Genomic DNA, 26187 nt, shown 5'->3' with positions numbered 1-26187 from the left:
TAATCTAGTCCAACACAGGAATTAGCAATTACAAAAAATGCAGTTCCGCTTCACATGTATTTCAAGGATGTAAGGATTTATTGCAATATTTATTGCAATATTCTCAATGAGAAGGTACATAAAGAATTCATAAGCTCCATCCAATAACACAGCAATACTGAATTCCACTGTGCATGTAAAATCTGTATACTGGGTTTACAACAGCAGCTGCTATAAATGACCACGCACTTTTGTTAACATACAAAAACTATGCAAATTTTGCATTATTAAGATGACACAACAAAGAGACTAGCTGTTTAAGCTGAAGAACTTGCATTGTATAAAACAAAACCTTTGGAGCAATCTCAACAGTCTTACAACTTAAGACTGGCTGAAATCAGAACAGTGAGAATGTATAATGAAAAAGCCAGCACTGTGTGTATTATTTTCTTCAGCAAACTGACCCAGTGTAGAATGCTCTTGCTAACCACGTCATCAACAACTTGGGTTACAATGTACAGTTAGTATGTGTAGTTCATAAAAAAAGCTGCTGTACACTGAAACATTGAATTCCTCTGAATGTAAATGAACTATAACTTTTTTAAAATGCTTAGTCTTTAAAAAATTCTGCAGGACTCCTAGCAACTGAATTATGTATAATATTGATGGTGCTGAAATGTTCATTTATATATGAAATCACATGATACTTGTACAAACCAGGTCATGTATAAAAACTATAACTTAAAAAAAAGTACAAATAGGATTATAGCAGAGAATGACTATATGCCACATGGAACCTCTTGATCCCTCTAATTATATCTTACAGATGCTTCATTTGTATCTGAAAAATACAATGTGTATTTTGAATTTGCTCCCAATTTTATTTTACTGCCTACAAATTACAAACTAAAAAATTAATCTCAAAAGTGTTCCATTTAAATCGGCAATGGCTATCGCTGATTAACCCACCATCTAGGTATAGTTAACCATTCAGTCTATATTACCATTTACTTCCTCTAGCCTGGAAATGACTATCAATGATTAACACAGTGATTGGGTATAGATGACCATTCAGTCTAACTCTTAATTATTACCATTTAATTCCTCTAGCCTGGCAATGGCTATCGCTAACTGAATAACCCACTGTCTAAGTATAATTGATCATTCAGTCTACCTCCTATTATCATTTAATTCCTCTAGCCTGGCAATGGCTATCACTAACTGATTAACCCACTGTCTAGGTATAGTTGATCATTCAGTCTACCTCCTATTATCATTTAATTCCTCTAGCCTGGCAATGGCTATCACTAACTGATTAACCCACTGTCTAGGTATAGTTGATCATTCAGTCTACCTCCTATTACCATTTAATTCCTCTAGCCTGGCAATGGCTATCACTAACTGATTAACCCACTGTCTAAGTATAGTTGATCATTCAGTCTACCTCCTATTACCATTTAATTCCTCTAGCCTGGCAATGGCTATCACCAACTGATTAACCCACTGTCCAGGTATAGTTGATCATTCAGTCTACCTCCTATTACCATTTAATTCCTCTAGCCTGGCAATGGCTATCACTAACTGATTAACCCACTGTCTAGGCATAGTTGATCATTCAGTCTATCTCCTATTACCATTTAATTCCTCTAGCCTGGCAATGGCTACCACTAACTGATTAACCCACTGTCCAGATATAGTTGATCATTCAGTCTGCCTTCTATTACCATTTAATTCCTCTAGCCTGGCAATGGCTATCACTTACTGATTAACCCACTGTCTAAGTACAGTTGATCATTCAGTCTACCTCCTATTACCATTTAATTCCTCTAGCCTGGCAATGGCTATCACTAACTGATTAACCCACTGTCTAGGTATAGTTGATCATTCAGTCTACCTCCTATTACCATTTAACTCCTCTAGCCTGGCAATGGCTATCACTTACTGATTAACCCACTGTCTAGGTATAGTTGATCATTCAGTCTACCTCCTATTACCATTTAATTCCTCTAGCCTGGCAATGGCTATCACCAACTGATTAACCCACTGTCTAGGTATAGTTGATCATTCAGTCTACCTCCTATTACCATTTAATTCCTCTAGCCTGGCAATGGCTATCACTTACTGATTAACCCACTGTCTAGGTATAGTTGATCATTCAGTCTACCTCCTATTACCATTTAATTCCTCTAGCCTGGCAATGGCTATCACCAACTGATTAACCCACTGTCTAGGTATAGTTGATCATTCAGTCTACCTCCTATTACCATTTAATTCCTCTAGCCTGGCAATGGCTATCACTAACTGATTAACCCACTGTCCAGGTATAGTTGATCATTCAGTCTACCTCCTATTACCATTTAATTCCTCTAGCCTGGCAATGGCTATCACTAACTGATTAACCCACTGTCTAAGTATAGTTGATCATTCAGTCTATCTCCTATTACCATTTAATTCCTCTAGCCTGGCAATGGCTACCACTAACTGATTAACCCACTGTCCAGATATAGTTGATCATTCAGTCTACCTTCTATTACCATTTAATTCCTCTAGCCTGGCAATGGCTATCACTAACTGATTAACCCACTGTCTAAGTACAGTTGATCATTCAGTCTACCTCCTATTACCATTTAATTCCTCTAGCCTGGCAATGGCTATCACTAACTGATTATCCCACTGTCTAGGTATAGTTGATCATTCAGTCTACCTCCTATTACCATTTAATTCCTCTAGCCTGGCAATGGCTATCACTTACTGATTAACCCACTGTCTAGGTATAGTTGATCATTCAGTCTACCTCCTATTACCATTTAATTCCTCTAGCCTGGCAATGGCTATCACCAACTGATTAACCCACTGTCTAGGTATAGTTGATCATTCAGTCTACCTCCTATTACCATTTAATTCCTCTAGCCTGGCAATGGCTATCACTAACTGATTATCCCACTGTCTAGGTATAGTTGATCATTCAGTCTACCTCCTATTACCATTTAATTCCTCTAGCCTGGCAATGGCTATCACTAACTGATTAACCCACTGTCTAAGTACAGTTGATCATTCAGTCTACCTCCTATTACCATTTAATTCCTCTAGCCTGGCAATGGCTATCACTAACTGATTAACCCACTGTCTAAGTACAGTTGATCATTCAGTCTACCTCCTATTACCATTTAATTCCTCTAGCCTGGCAATGGCTATCACTTACTGATTAACCCACTGTCTAGGTATAGTTGATCATTCAGTCTACCTCCTATTACCATTTAATTCCTCTAGCCTGGCAATGGCTATCACCAACTGATTAACCCACTGTCTAGGTATAGTTGATCATTCAGTCTACCTCCTATTACCATTTAATTCCTCTAGCCTGGCAATGGCTATCACTAACTGATTAACCCACTATCTAGGGATAGTTGATCATTCAGTCTACCTCCTATTACCATTTAATTCCTCTAGCCTGGCAATGGCTATCACTAACTGATTAACCCACTGTCTAGGTATAGCTGATCATTCAGTCTACCTCCTATTACCTAAATCTTATTACCATTTAATTCCTCTGGCCTGACTTGCACACCTGCTTCTGATGATCCCCCTCCAGTAGCTGGCCGTCTCTCCAGCAGTGTCAGTTTCTCCCTCAATTCACGAACTGTTCCTTGAAGTTCACGAACTTGCTGCTCACAGCGCTCCATCACATCACGCTTTACAGTATCTTCTGATTTTCTCTCCATCTGTATTATCCGTTCTGTCTGAGACACCATCCTCATCTGAAGTTGTACAAATTCTAACCTGGGTATGCGTATGGTAAAAACTTTGCTCTCTATATTTATTAACAAGTCCTAATCAGAATTACTTGTATGGGTAGGGTAAGAACATAAGGGTTCATTATCTAAACATATTAACAGGTTCACAACCTCACAGGGATGGATATGGTTAGAACTTTAGGATCTATTATCTAAACTGATTAACTGGTCCTTATAAGCACTGTAGGTTTGGGTAAGGTGAGAACTTTTGGATTTATCTCTATTAACAGGTTCACAACATTATAGTTAAGGATGTTGTAAGAGGATTTGTTATCTATGTTGATTTACAGATCTATATTAGGATCATGGATATAATCAAACCTTTGAGGGTTTGTTAACATCTATGTGGATTATCAGATCCAGAGCAACTCGGTATGTATGGTTGTGATGGGAACTTCAGGTTTTATTATCTATATTAATTCACAGGTCCAAATCACCATCAAAGGCATGGTGACAGGTTCACAACATCACTGGCATGGATATGGTGGGAGCTTAAGTTTTATTGACCAAGTCAATTAACAGGGTCTTATCAGCATCAACTGTATGGTGAGAACATAAGGTTCTATTATCTTTATCTACATGTATAATGATTATCAGGTCCATATCAGCACTGATGAGAATTTGAGGGTTTATTATTCATACTGATTAACAGATTCATATCAGTGTTATGGGTACAGTGAGTACCTAAGGTTTCATGATCTGCATGGTAAATTATTTATTACATGTATTATTCATTTCATTATATGTCTATATCTGATACTAGCATGGGCAAAAAACTCTTCTTTATAGAAAGGTATCTTTTATATAGGTATATGTTAAATACGTATGGTAAATAAAAGCAAGAGATTCACAATGTTCTTTCCAAGCAGATGTCCTTCATATGGAGGTGCAAATGTTCTTTCTTTCCAAGCAGATAGCCTTCATGTGGAAGTGTCCAGCAACACAAGTTTTAAAAAAATCTGTCCTTTGCTCATGAATATCAAAGATCACCTCTTTTTATGAGCGAGTTAGGAGGGATATTTTATATAATCTACTGATGAATGCAGAAGTTCATAAAATATCTTACAAAATAAACTAAAGTCTCTCAGTGGAAATGACCAAAAAGAACATCCAGGAATCCACAAGCCTGTTTCTTCATTTTAACTCCTGAGTAAGAGACCATCTCAATGTATTATGAAGCTCCAACATTACAAATCTGATAAGAAAAATATTCTCTTTCATGTCTAAGTTATATGTTCAGAAAATAACTGTGCAGTACTATATCTTCATGGCTTCTGACCTGAATATACCACTGAACTTGTCTCAGACAATGTTAAGACTTAACCATGTGCCAAATTTGGTTAAAATAATCAAATATATTTTTTTTATGAACAAAATCAAATCAAGTTACTAAAATTAAATACTGGAAATGAAGTGATAACAAGATTTTCAAGATGGCCATCAGAGACATGAAATTACAGGTCTGACTCGTCTTAGCTGAGAAGCTTTTTGGTAAAACCCCCATGTCAATATGACCATCCATTCATTCAGGAGGGATAATGATAACATTTTTAAGAATTACCATTGTGGTGGCCATACAAGATGAAAAAATCAGTAAAATTTTCAGTTTGGGCAAATTAGACATAATAATAAAAAGTATTTTGTTAAAACTCCATCCTGAGTAGCAAGAACATTTTCATATTCAGCAGAGTACAAGCGACCTAAGAAGAGCTACCAGTCAAATAGCTCTAAACTCACACTCAGTTGTGAATTTCAGCCTCACTTAGCAGTAAAGATCAAAGAGCTGTCCGACTTAGCTTTATAGGGACACTAGCACCAGCTTATGTTTCATATCCTATGTAAACAAAATGCAGTACACCATTGTATTCTGAAAATAGTAGACTCCAACTAATGGCTGTGATAATACTGCTGTATGAGAGATAGTGTTAAATGAAAAACTTACAGCGCAGTAGAGACTTAAAAAAAGTGTAGGTCAAGTTGTTTAAAATAAAACTAGCTTAAGATAAGAAAACATACAATAATATCTTAAGTGCCTCGAGTTGTAAAGAAAATTATAATTAATGGGTCATAGATGAAGGACTGCATTAATATTACATCTTTTAAAGCCATTACACCGCTCCGGTGGCCTAGTGGCTAGAGCGTCTGCCTCGGATGCGGGAGGTCGTGGGTTCGATCCCCAGCAGAGTCATACCAAAGACTTACAAAAATGGTACTAACAGCTGCCTCGCTTGGTGCTCAGCATTAAGAGGTTAGTGTTAGGACTGGTCGGCCCGGTGTCAGGATAATGTGACTGGGTGGGACATCATGCTACATGTCTACGGTATGATGCCCCAGTGCTAGACATCACTATAAACTGCCACATTGCAGACATTGTAGCGATATGATTGAAAAATTGTTAAAGCTAAGTTAAAAATCCAAATCACAACAACAACAACAAAGCCATTACAAATACAATTCATTCATTTCTAGTAATATATATTCAATTCATGACATGAACAGTTCAGAGGTTCAGAAAATTCAGTTTTGAGGCTGGCAAAAACAAAATATTTTTTACTATGAGATCAATAAAATTCTAAATCTATGAATGAGTCTTTAAATCCAAGAATAGAAACCTAGGTATAAAAAAAAATGTTATTCCTTTCTCTATGTCATAATAAAAAAAACATGTTCCTAGTATAACTGCAGTTATGTTTGGTGTCAGTCATTACCCAAGATATCTACAGTAAATATATATTTGTCTGATTCTTGATAGTGGGAAAAGTTGCATACATTTGTGTTGACATAAAAATTCATGAGACATCTGCCATAAAACATATTTCAAATGAGAAAATTAAGTTAGATTTCTGTCTTAGTTGGACTTCATTCCAGAAAGATTATTCTCTTTACTAACAAACATAATCAATATCATTGTTCTGCATGTATAATAAAAAATAATTTACCACCATGGTAAATACATTTTGTTCTTTGATGAAGGAATATTTTTATTTAATTAAAAGATTCATTCAACAAATTTGTTTTAAAATACGTCTTTTTAATCCTTTCAGTTTCTGTAAGACTATTTTTGGTCACTATGGGATAAACTCAGTGTCCAAGTGGTTATAAACATGGAGTATTTGACTCGTTTGGCATATTCTGTTGTCCTTGTTCATTCCTTAGAATTTCAAGACAACCATGACATCACTGACTGGATTGGTTTCTCTGAGTACATTAGTGGCTGATTAGACCAATTTGTGCTCTGAACTGTCTGTGGCAAACTAGACAGGAGATGCTCCTCGGGTTTGCTTAATCATCAGACTCAGGATGTGCTGCTTTTCTGTGATTTATACTGCTCTTCTGCACTGCCTTTGTAGTTCTCCTCCATTTAAAATCTGTAGCTCTAGTATGGATGAGATTCCACCAGGTGGAGTGATCCTGTGTAGTGTTTCAAGGGTGACTTGTGGGAATCTCGAAAGCATTTCTTCTGACCATCCGGAGATTGCTTTTCCTCCTTCAATTTGCCAAGTCTTCTTTGATAGTCCCTCTTCTGACATCCTGGAGATGTGGCCTGACCATCTCAACTGTAATTTCATCAGCAAAGTGTGGATGCATGGAATGCCTGCCAGCGTGAGAACCTCATTGTCTGGGACTCTCTCCTGCCATCTTCATCAGTTTTCTCTAGCAGCCCATGTGAAAATGGTTCAGCTTCTTGGCATGGTATCTGTACAATCTCCAGGTTTCACAAGCATACAGCAGGGCTGGCAACACAACAGCTTTAAAGACCTTAAGATATGGACTGATACCTCTGTGCACCTACACATTTGCACATAGTCTGCCAATGGTCATACTTGCTTCAGGTCAATGAATGTCATGTACAGATTGGATTTAAAACATTTCTCCTGGAGCCGACAAGCTGCAAACACCATGTCTGTGGTCGCTCATCATTTTCTGAAGCCACAAAGTCTCTCTGGCAAGAACCTGTTGTCAGTTTGATGCAAAAGGTAATTCTGCAGAATTCTGGTAAGTTTTTTGCCAGCTAAGCAAGGAGATGCATCCTTGTAGTCATGGGGTATAGTTCTCCGAGTCCACTTTGATTGGAAGAGTTCAGTTTCTGTGCTGTGTATGAGCTTCTGGCTTTTCGACTTCTGCTGGTAAAGCATCTATTCCAGGTGCTTTGCCGTTTGACAGCAGGTTAATTAATTTCAGTTTCAGTCAGCTCTAGTGAATTCGTAATTGATATGTTGACTTCCACTTGGGGCAGCTGATTGATTACCTCCTCAGTGATAGATGACGTTGACTGATGATATTGTGGAAGTGTTCTGCCCATTTCTGAAGTATCTTTTCTATGTTAGTTAGCAGTCTGGTGCTATCAGCACTCAGTACTGGAGATGTTCCTGATGATTGTGGCTCACAGATTGTTTTCAAAGCATCTTAGAAGTTTGTCAAACCATTCCTGCCTGTGTAAATCTGAATCTCATCTGCCTTACTGTTCAGCCATAAGTCTTGCAACTCCAAGTTTGCACAGGACACTTGATGTTGTTGAAGGCTGCATTCTTTGATTATGAAGTGCTGTCTTCCAGACAAGCCTTCTGTAGCCAATGTTTCTCCTGTAGAAGTCCCTGTAAGGCTGCATTGTTCTCATAAAACTAATATTGATGTTTACATGTGGTGGTACCAAGGGTTTTGGATACAGTTGAGTATACACTGTCTCTGAAGGATGCCCAGTTTTCCTCAACATTCTTGGAGTTTATATCAATTGTGTCCAGTCTGCTGCACGGTTCTTCAACAAAAGCATGTTTCACATTTTCCTGTTTCAATTTGGTGACATTAAGATTTTTGAGCACAGTTTTCAGTCCAACATTTTACAGTTATGGATTCATCATTTGGACATCCTGCCTGTCTTGTCTTTTGACAACAACATAGTAGGATGCCACTGATTGAAGCATGGGTGCATCCAAGACATCTTGTTGTGGTTCAGCCTGTGAAAATACTTTTGGTGATTAGGAGGTCATGTTCACTGCATTTTCTCACGAGGAGGAATCCACTGCTGTTGCATTTACCAAAACCATTTTTGCCAATGATACCTAGTCATGTGTGTTGATCTGCACCAGCTCTAGCGAGGATGATGAGTTTGTCTGCCTTTGGTACTAATGCAATAAAAGACTCCATGTATTCATAAAAATTTTCCTTGATCTCATCTGAATTGGTCATGGTGGGTACATAGGCACTTATGATAGCTTTTTCCCGAAGTGGGATTCTCATTTGCATTAGTCTGTAATTCACACCCTTCAGAAGATTTGTAAGCTTCCTAATTAGCTGTTATTTGAATGTAAAACCAAAACCAACTTAAAGTCGTACTTCTTTACTTTGACCACTCCAAAAAAGGTGTAGCTATCTCCTACTTCAGTGAGGTGTCCTTCCTCAGCTCAGTGAGTTTCACTCAGGGCTGCTATGTGGATGTTGAATCTCTACCAACCAGAGCTGTTCTACTCTCTGGTCTATTTGCTTATGTACTCTCACAGTACTTGAATGTGTCTGGTTGGGGTTGAGTGGGAATAGTGTGATGACTTGTGCATGATTTGGATTTAAATGAGGGAAAGTTGCACAGTCACTCTCACTCTTTCTTCCAGGTCTGTCTGAATCCTGTGGAAGAACAATGTTTATACATCCAGACAAAGTGGATGGCCATCAGTTCCTACTGGACCTGAACTTATGCTCTGCACTCACAAAGCTCTTGCCATCTGCTTTCACAGCTGGTAGATGTGCATATCTGCTTGGCTGCCTGATCCACCAGAAGGAACTTTCCAGAGGAAGCCAGGTGTAGCTTTCCATTCTGGATCAACTGTCACAGGTAGTACCATCCACATACTTACAGTAGCAGGTGATGCCACACAGAGTGCAGAGGCAATGTATCTGAAGGGTCTGCCTTCCTTCTGATGGCATGGTCGTTTTCATTCAGATACTAGTTTTCTCCACTTCACCAAGGCAATTTCCTCTTGCTATTCTACTTAGTGAAGGGATAGGTAGGTTTGGAGATTGTTAGGTTGATCACTCTACCTCAAAAGGTGAGGGTTCTATAACTGTAATAATAAGGATCTGCTAACAAACAACACAACATCTTAAGTAAATTCTATTTGTTCTTTATCATTTAACTATAAATAAGTTAATGTAACTTTATTTCATACTAAGACAATTTCAGTTCTGAACTCTTCAGTAATTACACATTATAACAGAACTGAAATCTGAGGACATGTCTGGAGAAAAGACTAATCATCCAGCTTGGAACTGTAAATAATGAACCGAGGATATAAGCCACATTTAGACAACAAATCTGATTAACCATTAACATGCCTTGGACAATTATATTTGATGGAAAGGTACAAAGAATATTTAACTTTTTGCAAGAAATATCTTCCCACCCTATTTCTCTATATGGTTGCTATGGTATCTATGAACAAACATCAACAAATCTCACTTTGTACAATTTCACAATAATCTCAATATAAGTACTAACTACTCCTGCAGCAATTATATGAATTCTTTCAACCTGTTAAACACAGATGTGGCAACTGAATACAAATTAGCATAGGTGACATGGTCACAGAAAAAAAGCAACACTACTACCAGAATTGACCTATCGCCAGTTGTCAATCATTCTGCTTGACTGACCAATCAGCGAGTGCTAATATACACACCTCCAGACACTGTTTACAACCGCCATTTTCCTCTGACAAGCTGATTCTGTCGATACTGACAACTCAGCTATTGTATATATTTACAAATTTCCCAACGGTTGGAGAAGTCGCCCACATCACCTGGAGAAGTTGCCAAGGACCATATATAGTAATTCTGAGATATAGCCACATGGTTAAGGCTTTTTTTATTGTTGTTTTTCTTCAACTTAATAACTTATTAAATTTATAAAATTTGCAATTTTTTAACTTTTCCATTTGATCAGCTCTGCTAACAAAAAATAAGTGTTATCTGTCCCTTATGCTCTGCTCTTCAAATCATTAGATGCATTTTAATAATATTTGTAGAGATAGTGTTATCAATATTTTTTATTACATTTACATCTAAAAATGAAACATGCATACTAGATGTAGTATAAGTAAATGATTTAGGCGATCAATCATTTTTTTCAGTTCTTCAGTTGAATGCTTCCAGATCATAAATATGTCATCTAAAAATCGTAATTCGTATTATTAAATTGAAAACAATTATTTTCCAAGATAATTTTTTTATTATTTTACAAATATCTTCGCTAGATAGTGTGCTATTATTAGGAATGTTATCAAGAAAATATTTGCACGCTTCAATACCATCTGCATGCGAAATGTTGGTATATAGTGATGTTCCATCTAATGATACCAGGATTTAAATTATCAGATAGATGTGGAATAGACTTTTTAATGAAAGTAGTTGTAACTTTAATTAATGAAGGAAGTGATTTCATTAAAGGTTGTAAAACACTATCAATAAATTTGGATAGGTTTTCAGTATATGAAATACAACCTGATAAAATGGGTCATCCTGGAAAATTTAAAGGTAAATTATGGTCAGGATTTTTAGAAGTTTTGGGTAATATGTAGAATTGAGGTGTACGTATGTTAAGAGGGAAAGAATCAAATTCCTCATATAAGGAATTATTATTTTTGAGATTTACTTATGTTAAGAGGGAAAGTATCAAATTCCTCACATACAGAATTATTATTTTTAACGATCTCATTAATGCATGTCGAAATTTTTTATTTAATTTCTAATCGACATTCAACTTTTTTTAACATAATCATCTTGATTCACAGTAATAATAGTGTTTTACTTATCATCCTTTTTAATCACTATGCTGTCGTCATTCATTAGATTATATATAGACTTAATTTCATCCTTACAAATATTACTATGATATTGCTTTAATTTGGTTAATGTCCTTTTTGTGATCGCGTATATATATATATATATATATATATATATATATATATATATATATGAATCACGTAAAAGATAACTTAATTGTGTTATAAAAAGGTTATTTGGGTGATAAGTTTTGGGATGACTTCTCCAGATACGTGGGGACAAGTTCTCCGCATACCGACGTAACTTAGAGAAGTGCAAGCGATGGATAAATGCTCTCGCTTTCTGTCTCTGTCTCAGTGTTGTTTCACATGGCAAATATTGCTCACCAATATCGTCTGGTATATCTTTTAATGTTAACACACACGCCATTTTCACAGAATGTTTGTCGGAGGTTAATACGTTGTCAAGTCATGTGTTCGGTAGGCAGAGCGATCTACCTTCTGGCATAAGGTCAATTATCTTTTGATCACAATAAAGTCAGTTTGTAACATCTGAAAAAGAAATATATATATCTACACTTATCATGTATCACACTTACTTTGGCATCTTTGCTGGCTGTCTTCAGTGCCTCAACCTGTGACTTCAGTGAAGCCATCTCCTCCTTTTGTTGTTCCAAACGTCGCTTCAGTCCATCTCTTTCAGATGCAATTTCCTTAAGCCAAAGCATATAGCTCAATTTCATATTTCTACTACACATGGTTTGTGCAAAAATGTGCTAATAAGGTTTTCACTAAACTTTTAAATGTTAAACAAATCAAACACTTGCTTTATTGACCTGAAAATCTAATCTGGTCATCTGCAGGTGAATAGAAGTATGCAATCCATATTTCATTTCTCTACCTCATTTGGTTTTGCTAAACTGTGCTAAAAGACTTTTGTATAAATATTAAAAAGTGTCCTAAATGTACCTATATATGAACATACAGTATAAAAGCAATAAACACTCTTCTGCTATCAAAGTGATGATACAATTAATCACCTTCAGTAGAGAAGCACATTAGAGAATGGCATTTCTATTTACTGTGATGTGGGCCAAGCCCTTGGCAGAAGAGGAGCACATAAGAGTATAGTTTATCTATGTATTGTGACCTGGGCAAAGCCCTCGGCAGAAGAAGAGCACGCTGGAGTATGATTTAGCCATATATTGTTACATGGGCATGGAATTTCTATTTATTGTGAAGCTGGCAAAGCCCATGAAGAAGATGAGCACATTTTTTTAGAGTATGGTTTAGCTATGTATTGTGACATGGGCAAAGCCCTTGGCAGAAGAGGATCACATTAGAGTATGCTTTATCTGTGTATTGTGACATGGGCAAAGCCCTTGGCAGAAGAGGATCACATTAGAGTATGCTTTATCTGTGTATTGTGACATGGGCATATCTCTTGGAAGAGAAGCATATCAGAGTATAGTTAATTCATCTATATATTGTGAGCTGAGCAGAGGGGAACATCACAGCATGATGTTTCTATGTATTGTGATGTGGGAAAAACCCTTGGCAGATGAGGAGCACATTTAAATATGGTTTAGCCATGTCTCGTGACATGGGCATGGTGTTTCTATTTATTGTGATGTGGGCAAAACCCTTGAAGAAGAGAAGCACATTAGATTATGGTTGTATATACAAATTTAAACGGCCAACAATGTTGCCACTAATAAAAAAATTGCCAGATGTTATATTTTGCTGCCAATTAGGAAAATAAAATCTCAGTTTGCAACATTGGCGAAGCCCTACGCAATCCTAGAATAAACATTTTACACTTTATTTTTCGTACTTTTAAGAAGAAAAACTTTATTTTCATGTACGAGAAAAATACATATAAAATTTCAGGATCCACTCCACGATCATCTTGTATTATTCATGTGCGATCTATTCTCCAAAACAATAATAAACTTTTTCCATTTTTTCTGTACTTTTCAGAAAGAATTTTTTTGTGTGCGAGAAAAATACATGTATATAAAATTTCGAGAGCCATGCCACAACCATGTTATAACTGAATTTGAGTTATAACAGAGCATGCTACAGCAGGGTCACAATGTACTGTGAGGTGAGCAGAGGGGCACATCATAGCATGATGTTTCTATGTATTGTGACATGGGTAAAGGCTATGGCAGAAGATAACACTGGCATATGATGAATTGTCTGATCCAGACTTAAAGCAAAATGTTTTGAACTTCCACCAGTGCCATTCACTGCAAGTGCTCTGTTTGTGTCAGGGCTTGAGCAATCTTCAATAGAAAATAGCCATAGAAACTATTAGTGTCCCACACCAGTTTCACATTACAGTTGCTCTAGCTGGCCTGTTACCAGGCTCGGGAGTAATTTTTACCGTAAGAAATATGCAAATTTTAGGTAACTAATTCATCTTTTCAAGCCCAGTAAATCGGTATATATCTGTATTGGGCTGGGATATCAATAATTTTCAAATTATGACCAATGTGATATGTTCTTTTGCATCAGGGGGTGGGGTGGGGGCCAGGGTCAATGTCAGCTGTATGTATAAATATACATTTTCATGCTCAGTAAATGACTATGGTTTCAACACAAGAACTGCAATGATTTCTGTTGTATAACTCTATGGCTTAATCCCTAATGGTATGGCTGGACCCATGGGAAAACATCATTTTTTTAATATATGAATTCATTTTGAATCACCCAGTAAGTGTATATACATTTGAAAGGTGAAGATATCAACAGTGTGTGTTTTAATCCAGTGGCTACAGCTGTATGCCTCTAGAGCATGTCCCACTTATTCTATTCACATCCCCAGTCAGACACAGGCTGACACTTGGGTTGATAATCTCACCTATTCTGACATGTTAGTCTAATATTAGGGAGTTATAATGTTCACCTATATGTAAATCAATCCCCACCTTCTAGACTCACTCCCAGGGTCAGTTAAAAAATTTCAAACCATTGTTTACATCTGCAAATAATCCCCAATCATATCCCATATCTTGAACAATGCAGAAGTTACATGGCATTAATAACATGTGCATGAAAACATCCATGCATTCATTCATCTAAGTGGGCATGATGCTATAATCAATACCGTTTCATCAAAAAGCTCCTGTATAACAATGATACTCTTACTCCAAATAGTTTTAACAGAATTCTGTTAGCAACTGTCTCCAATAAAATTCTATCAGAAAGGGGTTGCAGGATAATTATTTCTCCAGGCCCATCTGCTAACAGAATTCTGCTAAGCCCTTCCAGTTCCTAAACCCTGAAAGGACAATGCTTTTATTAATCCATGTATCTCAATATCATATGAGCTGAATTCTGTTAGCATGTTAAAAGGATTTGAAAGATCATTCTTTCCCATGACTCATATTATAAAGGAATTGTTTTAAGCTCTTATAGTGACGGAGCTCTGCATTGTGAACACATATATTCTTCTACTGATCCTAGTAACACAAACTGAGATCCCTTCAAGTGCTATATTGTTTTGCAGCACAAGATCCCTCAGTAATGAATTGTTTGAGAAAAAAAAGGAAGAAAACTGCACAGTTTTTAAACTGCATGCATATCAATAAATATACACAATAGATACACAAACCCTATATGAAAAATGATGGTAGATGTATAAACTTTAGGATTAGCATCAAGGTACATGCACAAGTTCAACATATTTGCATGTACAGGTGCAAATACAGGTAAAATTACAAGTTTTGACTGTATTTCATCTGTATTTTTGTTTGTTTTTTAATGAAAAAGCTCCAATATATCTAAGAAATGTTATATTCTTTTGTAGTTCAACCATGTACATGTTATGTCTGTCACAATGTTATATCTAAATTGTGAAAATCACAGGTAAAGAAAAGGTAACAGTTTTGTAAACATGCAATCCATGAATGTCAGAGGTAAATTTAGACCTCCAGAGTCAGTAGTAAATGTTCATGAACATTTTTCCCTTGTTTATTCTGATATATTTCATGTCAATTTGTGCACTTAAAGAGTCACCCATTCTGTTTATTACCTGATCAGGTATTATTCTAGCTCATCTGAACTACTACATTCACTCTGTTGGTAATTTACACGAGTGTGGAATAACCTGGAACAATCAGGTACACAAAGTGCCACTTGGCATGTCTCACATCTGAAAGATGTTTGCTTTCTTTTGAATCCCTCAGTCCTTTCTTCTCTTATTACAAGCAACACAATCACGTGCAGGGTGTGCTCGTTTAGCTCCAGGTGTAGCTGGAATAAATTCAGGGAAATGCCTCCCAACGAGGCGTTCAGGTTGCTCACCAGCAAATTTTCGTCCTCTCCTAGTAGGTTCTGACACATCTCCTGCTTCCAGAACCAATGACTTTACTATTGAGACACGGAAATCATGATGACTTAGTTTCTTCTGCACAGGTGAGAATTTCAGGTACAACTGATAGGCATTTACAATACATACATTCAGTAGATAAAAAAATAGTTTTCTCCACCATTTCTTGGATTTCTTTACTACAGGATTGTACTGGTTAAATTGGTCACTTAAATCTACTCCGCCCATGTTTTTCACATAATCCACAATACATGTGGGTTTCATCACAGGTGTGTTTGTAGCAAAATTTGTTTTATTGATCAATGCTACCTTGGCTTTATGAAAACTTAAGATCATATTTACATCTCGTTTGTCATGATATTTCACCAGTAGCAAATTGTCCTTCCTGCGAAAAATACACTCACCCTGGTTTAGTTTTTTTTTTTAACCTTCATTGCTTCTGCAACACCTACTCTATTTGTTCGCAAGGTTCCACATGCAGAGGTATTAAGCAACTCAAGTTCGTTAAAAAGTTCAGGTGATGAATAATAGTTATCCATATATACTCGGTGTCCTTTATTCAAAAGACTAGACTTGCAAAGCAAACCAATCACAATTTTTGTTGTTTTACTCAGCTCATCAGTGTTTAGTTCTAGTCCTTGACAATAATTGTCAAGGTCTCCACCTGTTTTACCAGCATAAATGTGGTAGCCAATACAATATCCACTGCTTGCCTCGCACACCTGGAACAGCTTTATGCCAAACTTGTTAGGTTTGGCAGAGTTATAAACTCGAAATTTCAGATGACCTTTCCAAGGGCAGGTAGCTTCATCAAAACTGAGGTTCATATCTGGTGAATAAACCTCAGCAAATGCTTCAGTTTTTTTAATCATTGGGCAGATCTTGTGTAAAGTGTCACCTTGATTGTTCTCGTTGTCTGCCAGGTGTAAATTGCTTAAAATAGCTAGAAATCTATCCTTACTCATTTTTTTGTTGAAGTATGGGGTTGATATCACATCATCAGTAGCCCAGTATGAATCGAGATCAGATTTACGTACCAGACCCATTGCTATAATCAATGAGAAAAAGAGTTTTAGCTACTCAGGTGTAACAGGCTGCCATTTTTTCATGCAACTGTTCTCCTTCAAGTCTGCCCCATTAACTCTCTGATCTGCATAATGATTTGTTTGATCTACTATCAAATGCAATAACTCATCATAAAAAAAGGTCTTAAATAGTCAATAGGTTTACTATTTGCCATTTCAACCTTTAACTTTGAAGTACCAGTGAATGGGGGGTTGACAGGCGTGCCATCTTTTCACGTCCAGTCAGCATGTACATCCAACTCCAGTTCCACGTCGATTCCTGGCTCAAAATAACTCATGGGCATTTCCATCAACACTTTGCCAGCTCCAATAATTTCATCCTCCTCAAATCCTTCAAAATCATTGTCGTCATCACTATCAGAATTCAGTATTTGTTGATAGAAATCACCATCGTATTCAGCGTCAGCCATTTTAATTTTTTTCAGGTACCACGTGCTCAATAGCGAGTGTTTGTAAAACTTCTTTGCTCAATGTTTAGTAAAGCACAACAGAATGCTTGTTCTGGGCCTTTATAAACCATGCAAATATAGTTTTACAAGCAGTCATGGCAAGTTGAAGTAATAGGACGCATACACTGTTGCCTACCTGGAAAATGACTTAAGTCGCAACAAGCACTACAAGACCTCGAACATGAGCGCGACTATTGTCGCGACTAGCACTTTAAGGGTTAAAGGGAGCTACATTAACTTTCAGGTCAGGTGAACTCTTCAGAAAATGATCATGGCAACAATTACACATTCTGCATCATTTAACACATTATCAGATGGTCTGTGTCACACTGGATAGATGTGTGAAGACTGCCTACTGATGAGTTGCCTGTTACACAATTCATGTAATTTTAGGGAATATAAAACAAAATGTTACCTGTATCTGTTTTGTTAGCTCTAGTCTTGTAAGGTCTGTGTTAGTCACAAAGATTGACAGTATCTCCATGTGGCGCACATTGTCGTTTATTTCATGGTTTGAAACTTCCTCCTCAGTGCCCTAAATATAGTTAAATGAAAACTGTGTTTTAAGAAACCCATGAAAGGTTACCTGAAAAAGCTGTTGAGATATAAAAAGGCAAAACCTATGGCCCCAAAACATGGGTTTTTGAAGTAAGGAATAATATGCTATATAAATACAGTCAAACAAATCCAAAGGTGGCCATCCATGGTTAAAGTCAAACTGTCTTCTGTACCCAGGTGACCTCTGTATCCAGGTCCACCTTTCACACTTGCTTTCTGAACAAATACCATCAACCAAATACCATTATCATTGTTATGGTAATTATTACTATTATTATTTGTTTCAGTAATGATAATAATATGTTATCAATAGATTTAGTTTTGAGCAATGTTGAGCAACAACAAATATTTGTAAATGTTGTTCTCTCCCAAGGTTATGTTCCATACGAGATTACTGTATCCTGCTCACTTTAATCCATCCTGTATGCTAAATCAGCACAGACTCTAAAATAAACCAAAATCACTTATTTTTGTTTTGTGCAGATACAAAAATTCTAATTTCACTACTAATCAATAACTTGCATGTGACCATGAAACAGAGGACTGGATCTATTTTCAACCAACTTGTATAATCAGACCGCTGTTCCCACTTAAAACAATATGTGCATTAACCAGTTGCCTAACTCACAAAGATCAAATAACTGCTTATGCAAGAGGCCTGTGGTGAACCAGGAAGGAAAAGAAACTTAATGCAGTTATTGTTTTAACAAATGAAATGAATCTTCACATGCCTTTTCAAACAAATTTTGTAAATAATGAATAACTTCTGACCCTGATGAACAGGAATTTAGTTGTACCTTTGCTCAAAGACTAACATTTTTCATCAGAGGAAGGATTAATTCACAGGCAAATAAAATAATAGATTAAGATACTGAACTATCCCTGTCACAAAAGGCAACTCCAATTTTTGCTGCCACTATACAGATAATTTTCTCAGCATCCAACAAAATGACTTGACCCTCTAATCTAATGACAATAATGCCTCACTTTCAAATTTGACAAATTTCTCATGAAACAAAAGTTCGATCTGCATACACAGAGCCTTCACTTTAAGTACACTTCAGTGACCACTTAATCCAAGAGCAGAAGTGATATAAGTTAAAAAGTAACATTTTAAGTTAATATCAAAAGACATGCATGCATTACATTTACAACCCCATGACCCCATCCAGATACATAACCATGGAGCAATAGTGGGATAGGGAGAAAGGGATGTATAGGATCATTTAAGATTCCAACTAAGATAAGAAGTAACCTAGCACCATATGTCAAACTCCAACACATGATAATATACATGGACTGCTGACCAATTCTATTATTAGTACAGGGAAGACATCATGAAATTACAGAGCTCTGAAAGCATGTCTGGTCTAATATATGTCACTCAGATCACAGCCACTTTAAATCATAAAAATATTAAAATCATCATAACTTGAACATTTCTTGATCATTTTGCATGAAATTATCAGGATATACTCAAACACTATTTTAGATAGTAGCAATTGTTAAAACAAATTACTCTATTTTATACAATGTGTTATGTTATAGTGTATGTTGATGTGGTCATTAACTCATCTTAAATTAAATGTTAATTGCTGTTCTAAAATTTAATGGTTATATAGTTTAACCAAGCCTATTAATCCTGGACATTGAATACTTTGCACCTTAACTGTAATCACAAAATTTCCAGATGAAATTTTTTGATCACTGTGGAATTTACAATTGTGGCCAGGTGCTAAACTGGGTGAAGACGAGCATGTTGGGTCTAATTTTCACAATATAGGGTAGTACGAATTTTATTTTCAAAACATGTAGCTTTCATTATGACATCACAGCACATGACATTCAACCTGGTTTGTGCTGGATTAGGTTGACTTCATCTAAAATTGTCCAAGTACTTAAACATTTGAGTTTTGCCCTATGTGTTTATCAAGGTGTGTAAATAATGAACTTCCGAAGAAATATGTATGTAGGAGGAAGCAAATAAAGTAAATAATTACCAATAGTACAGAATGCATACATGACCTGAATGACTTTTACTATAGTGACAGGTGTGGTTATATCTGCCTTGCCATAGGTCCACTGAGACAGCAAGTATTTAAATATCAGAAAAATGATTATCCAAGAGGCGTCCTACTTCTTAAAAAATGCTGCTTTCATATGTACCTTGAATGAATATACTAAGTAAATGAAATGTTAATTGTTAGTTTTCAAGATATGTACATTTCATTTTACACAATCCTATTAATAGTCTGGGATATGAAGATCACAATGATGCTTGCATTTGCAATGATACTAAGTACTAACCAGCCTGTTGCCAAAACATTCGTCTAACAATTTGATGTTGACAAAAAGTTTACTGGCATTATTTACAAAAACCCACACTTAATAAAGGTACCAAAATATATAATAAATAATGAAGATGATTTCAGCACACAAAGAACCAGTTTATATAGCCATCATATCTGTGCAACCTACTAAGAACGTGCTGCTTTTCACTGTGAACAAGATAATTATAAATGATCTGTTACCTAAGCATTTTATCAAGCTTCCCTGAGGTACTGCCAAGACATACTTTTCCATATGAAACCCAATTGTATCCTAAATTATATTAAAAAAATTACTTCCATCTTGTTGCAAAACCAAAATGAACCACAAACATCATTGGAACTGGAAAATACTACTTTTACAGAAAAAGAGCTTATAAATATGGTAACGTCCTGTGAATCATGAAAGTTTCCGAATGTAGAAAAGAAACTGAAAAATAATGCATTACAAAAGTGCCTAGGTGGCCAAGTGGTCTATGGTGCTTGTTTTTACAGATCACTGACATCTCACCTCTATCTGTGATTGTTTGAGCAAATGTGGGTATGTGAGAAAGCTTCCCAGTAGCTTCCCATAGGTACTTTTTTCCTGCAGTTCTTCCTCCACCAAATATATACTGGCCATCATGCATAGCCACCATATTATGTTCTAAGAATAACACTGAAGCCATAACAACATCAAAATTGCTAAAAAGGTAAACTGTTCTAAGTATTTTATATTCATACAAGTGACTAATAAGGGTATTTCCTTTGATTCCCACTCAGGAGCATAACCCAAGAAACAACACACCATAAGAATAAATCTAATCTAAGATCACAATGTATTCCAAATTGGTACTGAACTGAATAAAAAGTTAAAATATTAAGAGATAAAATTGACACTTTTACCATAAAGTTTATTGTTATGTATATCTATATTGTGCACTTGACCTTGATCAGTAATTGAGGATAAAGGTCTACCTGACTAATGTCTTTTTATTTAAAACAACATATTTCATATCCAATTTGTGTTTATGAATTTAGATTATTTTATAAGCTCATTATTACTTGGAGGAAAAGATGTTTAAAGATGTTGAGTTCAAGGTCCAGTTTGTTTCAGAAATTATGGATGCTTTAGAAGCAAGATGTTTAAGAATTTGATGGGAAATTGACCCTCATACTGTTTCTGATATTGGATCTTAGCGTTTTATATAAATATTATATACTTCAGAATTATTCACTCCATATCTAAACATCAGTTCAGTGAATCAGTCTTTCAGTTCTCTTCAGAGGATTTTATTTATTTATTCAAATTATTCACTGGAATTACAAAGTTTTCCTTGATAAATTTCGGACTAAATCATTATTTTGAATTATTGTGAATTTATTCAAGAACATTTTGGATTATATCATTATGATACATCAAGACTGCAAGCACTTCAAACTATTCCTATTACCACATAGCACATTCAAGACATTTGGAACACCACTTTTTATCACTCGGAATACTCTATACTTTTGGACTTGTGATATGACTTTTAGGACTATTTGGGTTTCATTGCACAATACTGTGAGACCTTTTCAAATTTTCACTCGGTATTTATTCAATTTTACTAAACTTGTTGATTTTTGCTCTCTTCTGATACTTAGTTTAACACCACAGAGTTGTAATAGAAAAATGGGGGCACTTGTCTGGGATGTGAATTTCTGTAAAATATTTAAGAGAAATTAAAACTGCATTTGAAATTTAAATTCACTTTTGGTTCAGAATGTTCTCAATTTCTGATAATTTGATTTCATCTATTTGAGAACTCTTCAGTGAAACCAACAAGCTTTCCCAGTGTCATAGAAAGCAGAGAACGTTATTATAAATCCTACCAAGGAAGGGTTAAAATACTTGAAAAAGTATGAATTGCTCCAGCTTGCCAGAAAACACGATTTTTCTGAAGCTTCTTTTGGCTTCTTTAACAAAGCAAGAAATAAAAAATACTTTTGTCCAATATTTGGTGGAAAAGAATTTTTGGGATAAGTGCTTTGGATTTGATTAAGAAGTCTCTATTTGGCTTTGAAATGAAAGTAATAAAACTGAAATTTTAATAAAATGGAAATAGAATTAAAAAGCTTCAGCTTCAAAAAGAGAAAGCATACAAATGCAGTTGCAGCTGCAGAAAGAGGAATGGTGAGAAAGAGAGAGAGAGAAGATACACAAATGCAAAGAGAAAAAAAAAAAAGAGAAATGCAAATGCAGAATGGGAATTGCAATTTAGATTAAAAGAATTAAATCTAGAAAGTCGAAAGCACTGTCCTCTTTTACATACAAGTTCAGGTTTTTATGTTACCAGAAATATTAGGTGAGTACCACTCGTAAAAAGAAGGCAGATCAATATTTTTCTCATTTTGAAAAACTTGCTGAAAATGTGAACTGGCCATTAGACCATTTTCTATTATTACAAAGTGTACCTATTAGCAAAGCTTGTAAAGTCTACACCTCACTGTTGGTACAACAAAGTGCTAATTATGTACGTGGTTAAGGAATGTATCTTGAAGGGTTATGAGTTGGTACCTATAGCATATCGAAAAGATTTTTGGAACTGTAGAAAATCAACTGACCAGACCTATGTTGAATTTGCATGGAGAAAAAGCATGACAATTTGATAGGTGGTTCTCATCTAAAAAGGTTGATAAAGATTATGATAACCTTAGACAACTCGTTAGTTGAAGAGTTCAAGAATTGCATCCAGTGACATCAAGACCTACCTTAATGACCATAAGGTCAAAACTTTGGAAAATGCTGCTGGTACAGCTGATGAATATTCCTTGATTCATAAAGTTTCAATCTGTCAACAAGTTTTCCTATTCGCAGATTTTTGATGAAAAAGTATCTCAGTCTCCTTTCAAGTACTTCCAAATCACAATCTGGTACAAGGTTTAGTAATCATCTCTTCCTACATGCACTTATTGTAAGACAATAAGGCACATTATTTCTGATTCCTACAGATTGAAAATAAGCAGCAGAATAAAGACAAAAGCCATTTCAAATGCTCTTGTTTCTAAGAGGTCTATGGGCATGTATTGAAAGCAATACATATGCTGGGTCAAACAAACCCCAGTCTGATTTTATTATGGAGAATTATGAACCATTCATGTTGAGAGGTTCTATCTCACTTGTAGGTGATTCTGTCAGGCCTATCTCGATTAAATTATTAAGAGACATAGGAGCTTCTCAGAGTTTTTTTTAATTATCTTATTATCTTTACCTTTATATGAGGAATATTTCTTCAAGTGAAAGTGTTATTCAGGGAGTAGGATATCATTTTTTTCAGTGTTTCTCTCCATTGTGTAAATTTGTCATCAGACTTGAGGTCAGGACCTGTGACTTCTTTGCCCATTGAGGGTGTTCATTTATTTCTTGGCAATGACCTAGCTGTGACTTCTTTGCCCATTGAGGGTGTTCATTTATTTCTTGGCAATGACCTAGCTGTGACTTCTTTGCCCATTGAGGGTGTTCATTTATTTCTTGGCAATGACCTAGCTGTGACTTCTTTGCCCATTGAGGGTGTTCATTTATTTCTTGGCAATGACCTAGCTGGAGCTAAGGTTGTAGTGAATCCATTTGTAACTGACAAGCCTTAGTTGGATCAAAAAAGTTGATCTTGTTGAGACTGAACTCTCTAATTTATACCCTGCTTGTGCAGTTACTGTAGATGTGGCAAAAAGAGCTCTTGACAATGATACTGACCAGGAAATATTTATTAGACTATCCAAATCTCCAGATACTGATAAATATATCCTGAATAGCTATAATAGACAGTTCTCATCAAAACAATTGACACTGTTAGAGAAAAGTTAGATTTTTGTGAGTTAAAAATGTAAAATTTTTGGTGGCATGTGTTTTACTCAAGGCTTCTCCATCTAATACAATCACCCTTAAAACTGACACAAACTACTTACATATAAATCCATTTGTACAGACCAATAATGATTTTATATGTTAGAAAAACATAAATGACGATATTCTTAGGTTTACAAACAATTACTATGGTCAAAATTGATAAACTCATACAGCTGTGGCAACAATGATGAACCAGTATTTCTGCTGCTAATGTTTCTGTCGATTAGATGGTTTATTTGCTTTGGCTTGCTTTTTTTTTGTTGTTTAATGCCATTTTCAGCAAATGATTGGTTATACGTGGCAGCCAGTATATTTGGTGGAAGAAGACCCCCCCCAAGGCCACCAACCCACATTTCTACATTGGTCGATCTGAGACTCAATCTCACACTGATGGAGATGACGTGCAAGTCATCAGTAAAGGCAGGTACTGTAGACCCCATGGGCACATGGGGCCACAGCTGATTTTGTGTTTTATGTCTCTCCAACACCCATGGTAATTAAAAGAAGAGACCTCAGCACTGGTGAATTTATTATGGATTTTACACCATTTCCAGCTCAAGAGAATCTATACATGGCAGCCAGTTATTCTGTTGAAGAAAATTCCAAGTACCTTTCAGACAACAAAGACCACCTGGGTAGAAGCATTGTCTTTACACAAATAAATGGCAACTTTCTCATGTACAAGTGGGATTAGAACATATGCAATGAGAGACAACTGATCACAAGACCAGTAACTTGCCATAAAAGCCCCTCAGACCTTGGGTATAAAGCTCATGTAGTAGGCTATATGTGGGGGATGGAACCTACAAATCCTGGATTCAAAGTCCATAATGTTATTGCTAGGCCAACAGTGATGCTGCTGCTGCTGTTTACAACTGAGAGTCAACTGCAATGACACTGATTTTAAGACTACACTGGGGGGATTATTCCAAGATTTTCATCCATTTTAAAAAAAAAAATTTTATGATGTAACAGTGTTTGACATACCATATTTTTTTATATTAGTCATGCAGCAAGGCATAAAAATAAGACAGATCAGTCATTGAAAATATAGTTTTCCTACGTGAAATTATAAAGCATAAAACTACAGTGTGACCACACTATAACATGGTAGTTGGGAGCCAGAGAATCCAACAGTGTTATAGATTGAACCGTGTTATAAGCAACCAGGTCAGTTAGCTGAAGAAAATGATGCATGTATCCTAAAAAACTTGCGGGTGGGGGGTAGGTAGGTAATAAATACAGGTGCAAACATACATGCTTCATTGGCACAGTTATCATCTTAAATCGTTGCATATTAAATGAGAAATACACCTGTAGTGAAAACAAAGGCATATATAATATTTTACTTTATTCAGAGAACCACACATTGGTACATATACATGTATACTGTTTATATATATATATACATGTCTAACGTATAGCATGAATAGAGTATCAACACCATGTACTCACCGGTAAACCTCATCATATACACTGAATCCACAATACAAGTGATTCCATCAAAAATATGCACAAACACAGCTTTAAAATATTCAATGATTTTGTTACAGGTCGTATAGGTCTGAATTCAGTGGATAAAAAAACAAAACACAATCACGTAATGAATGATGAAGAACATTTACTTTTTAGTATGTCCCAAGTCAGTAAAAGTTAGTTTGAGTTTTAAACTGTCGTTGGTGGTGTTCGTAAGCATAAACTTTTTTTCCCTGCAAAAGGGAAACTTTCATGGCACTGTAAACATGTTCCAATCACGTTGGAAAATGAAACCATCCATCAGATTCCATTGGTTTTACTAAAGTTTGGTACTGACTTCCTTTGAAGAAAGGTTCTTTGTTTTATTGAAGTTTGTAGTCGGCTTTCTTTGATGAAGGAGGGTGCATGCGTTATTTAAGTCACTAAAGGACAGCTTTGGAGAACCAAACAAATGCCCGTTTTTTATTGTGGCAGCAACATCAAATAACTGTATCGCATGATTGAGACTGATCTTTTTCTCCATTTGTTTAGTATGTTTCAGAA

At 35.9% G+C, this 26187-nt stretch overlaps 1 protein-coding gene across 3 annotated transcripts in view; it reads right to left on the bottom strand.

Annotated features, from left to right (window-relative positions):
* The window catches only part of LOC149804804 (TNF receptor-associated factor 3-like), a 222455-nt gene that overhangs the window by 10368 nt on the left and 185900 nt on the right, over positions 1 to 26187 (bottom strand). For all 3 annotated transcript variants that reach the window (XM_089944776.1, XM_089944769.1, XM_089944787.1), the window contains 3 exons: positions 17831 to 17950; positions 12145 to 12258; positions 3518 to 3737 (listed from right to left, as the gene is read on the bottom strand). In XM_089944776.1, coding sequence (XP_089800902.1) covers positions 3518 to 3737; positions 12145 to 12258; positions 17831 to 17950 — 454 coding nt within the window. The remainder of the gene's footprint in view (positions 1 to 3517; positions 3738 to 12144; positions 12259 to 17830; positions 17951 to 26187) is intronic.

This window comes from Sinohyriopsis cumingii, chromosome 2, assembly GCF_028554795.1.
Source record: "Sinohyriopsis cumingii isolate HCF-2022 chromosome 2, ASM2855479v2, whole genome shotgun sequence".
NCBI lineage: Eukaryota > Metazoa > Mollusca > Bivalvia > Unionida > Unionidae > Sinohyriopsis > Sinohyriopsis cumingii.
This window is presented reverse-complemented; position numbering and strand designations above follow the sequence as displayed.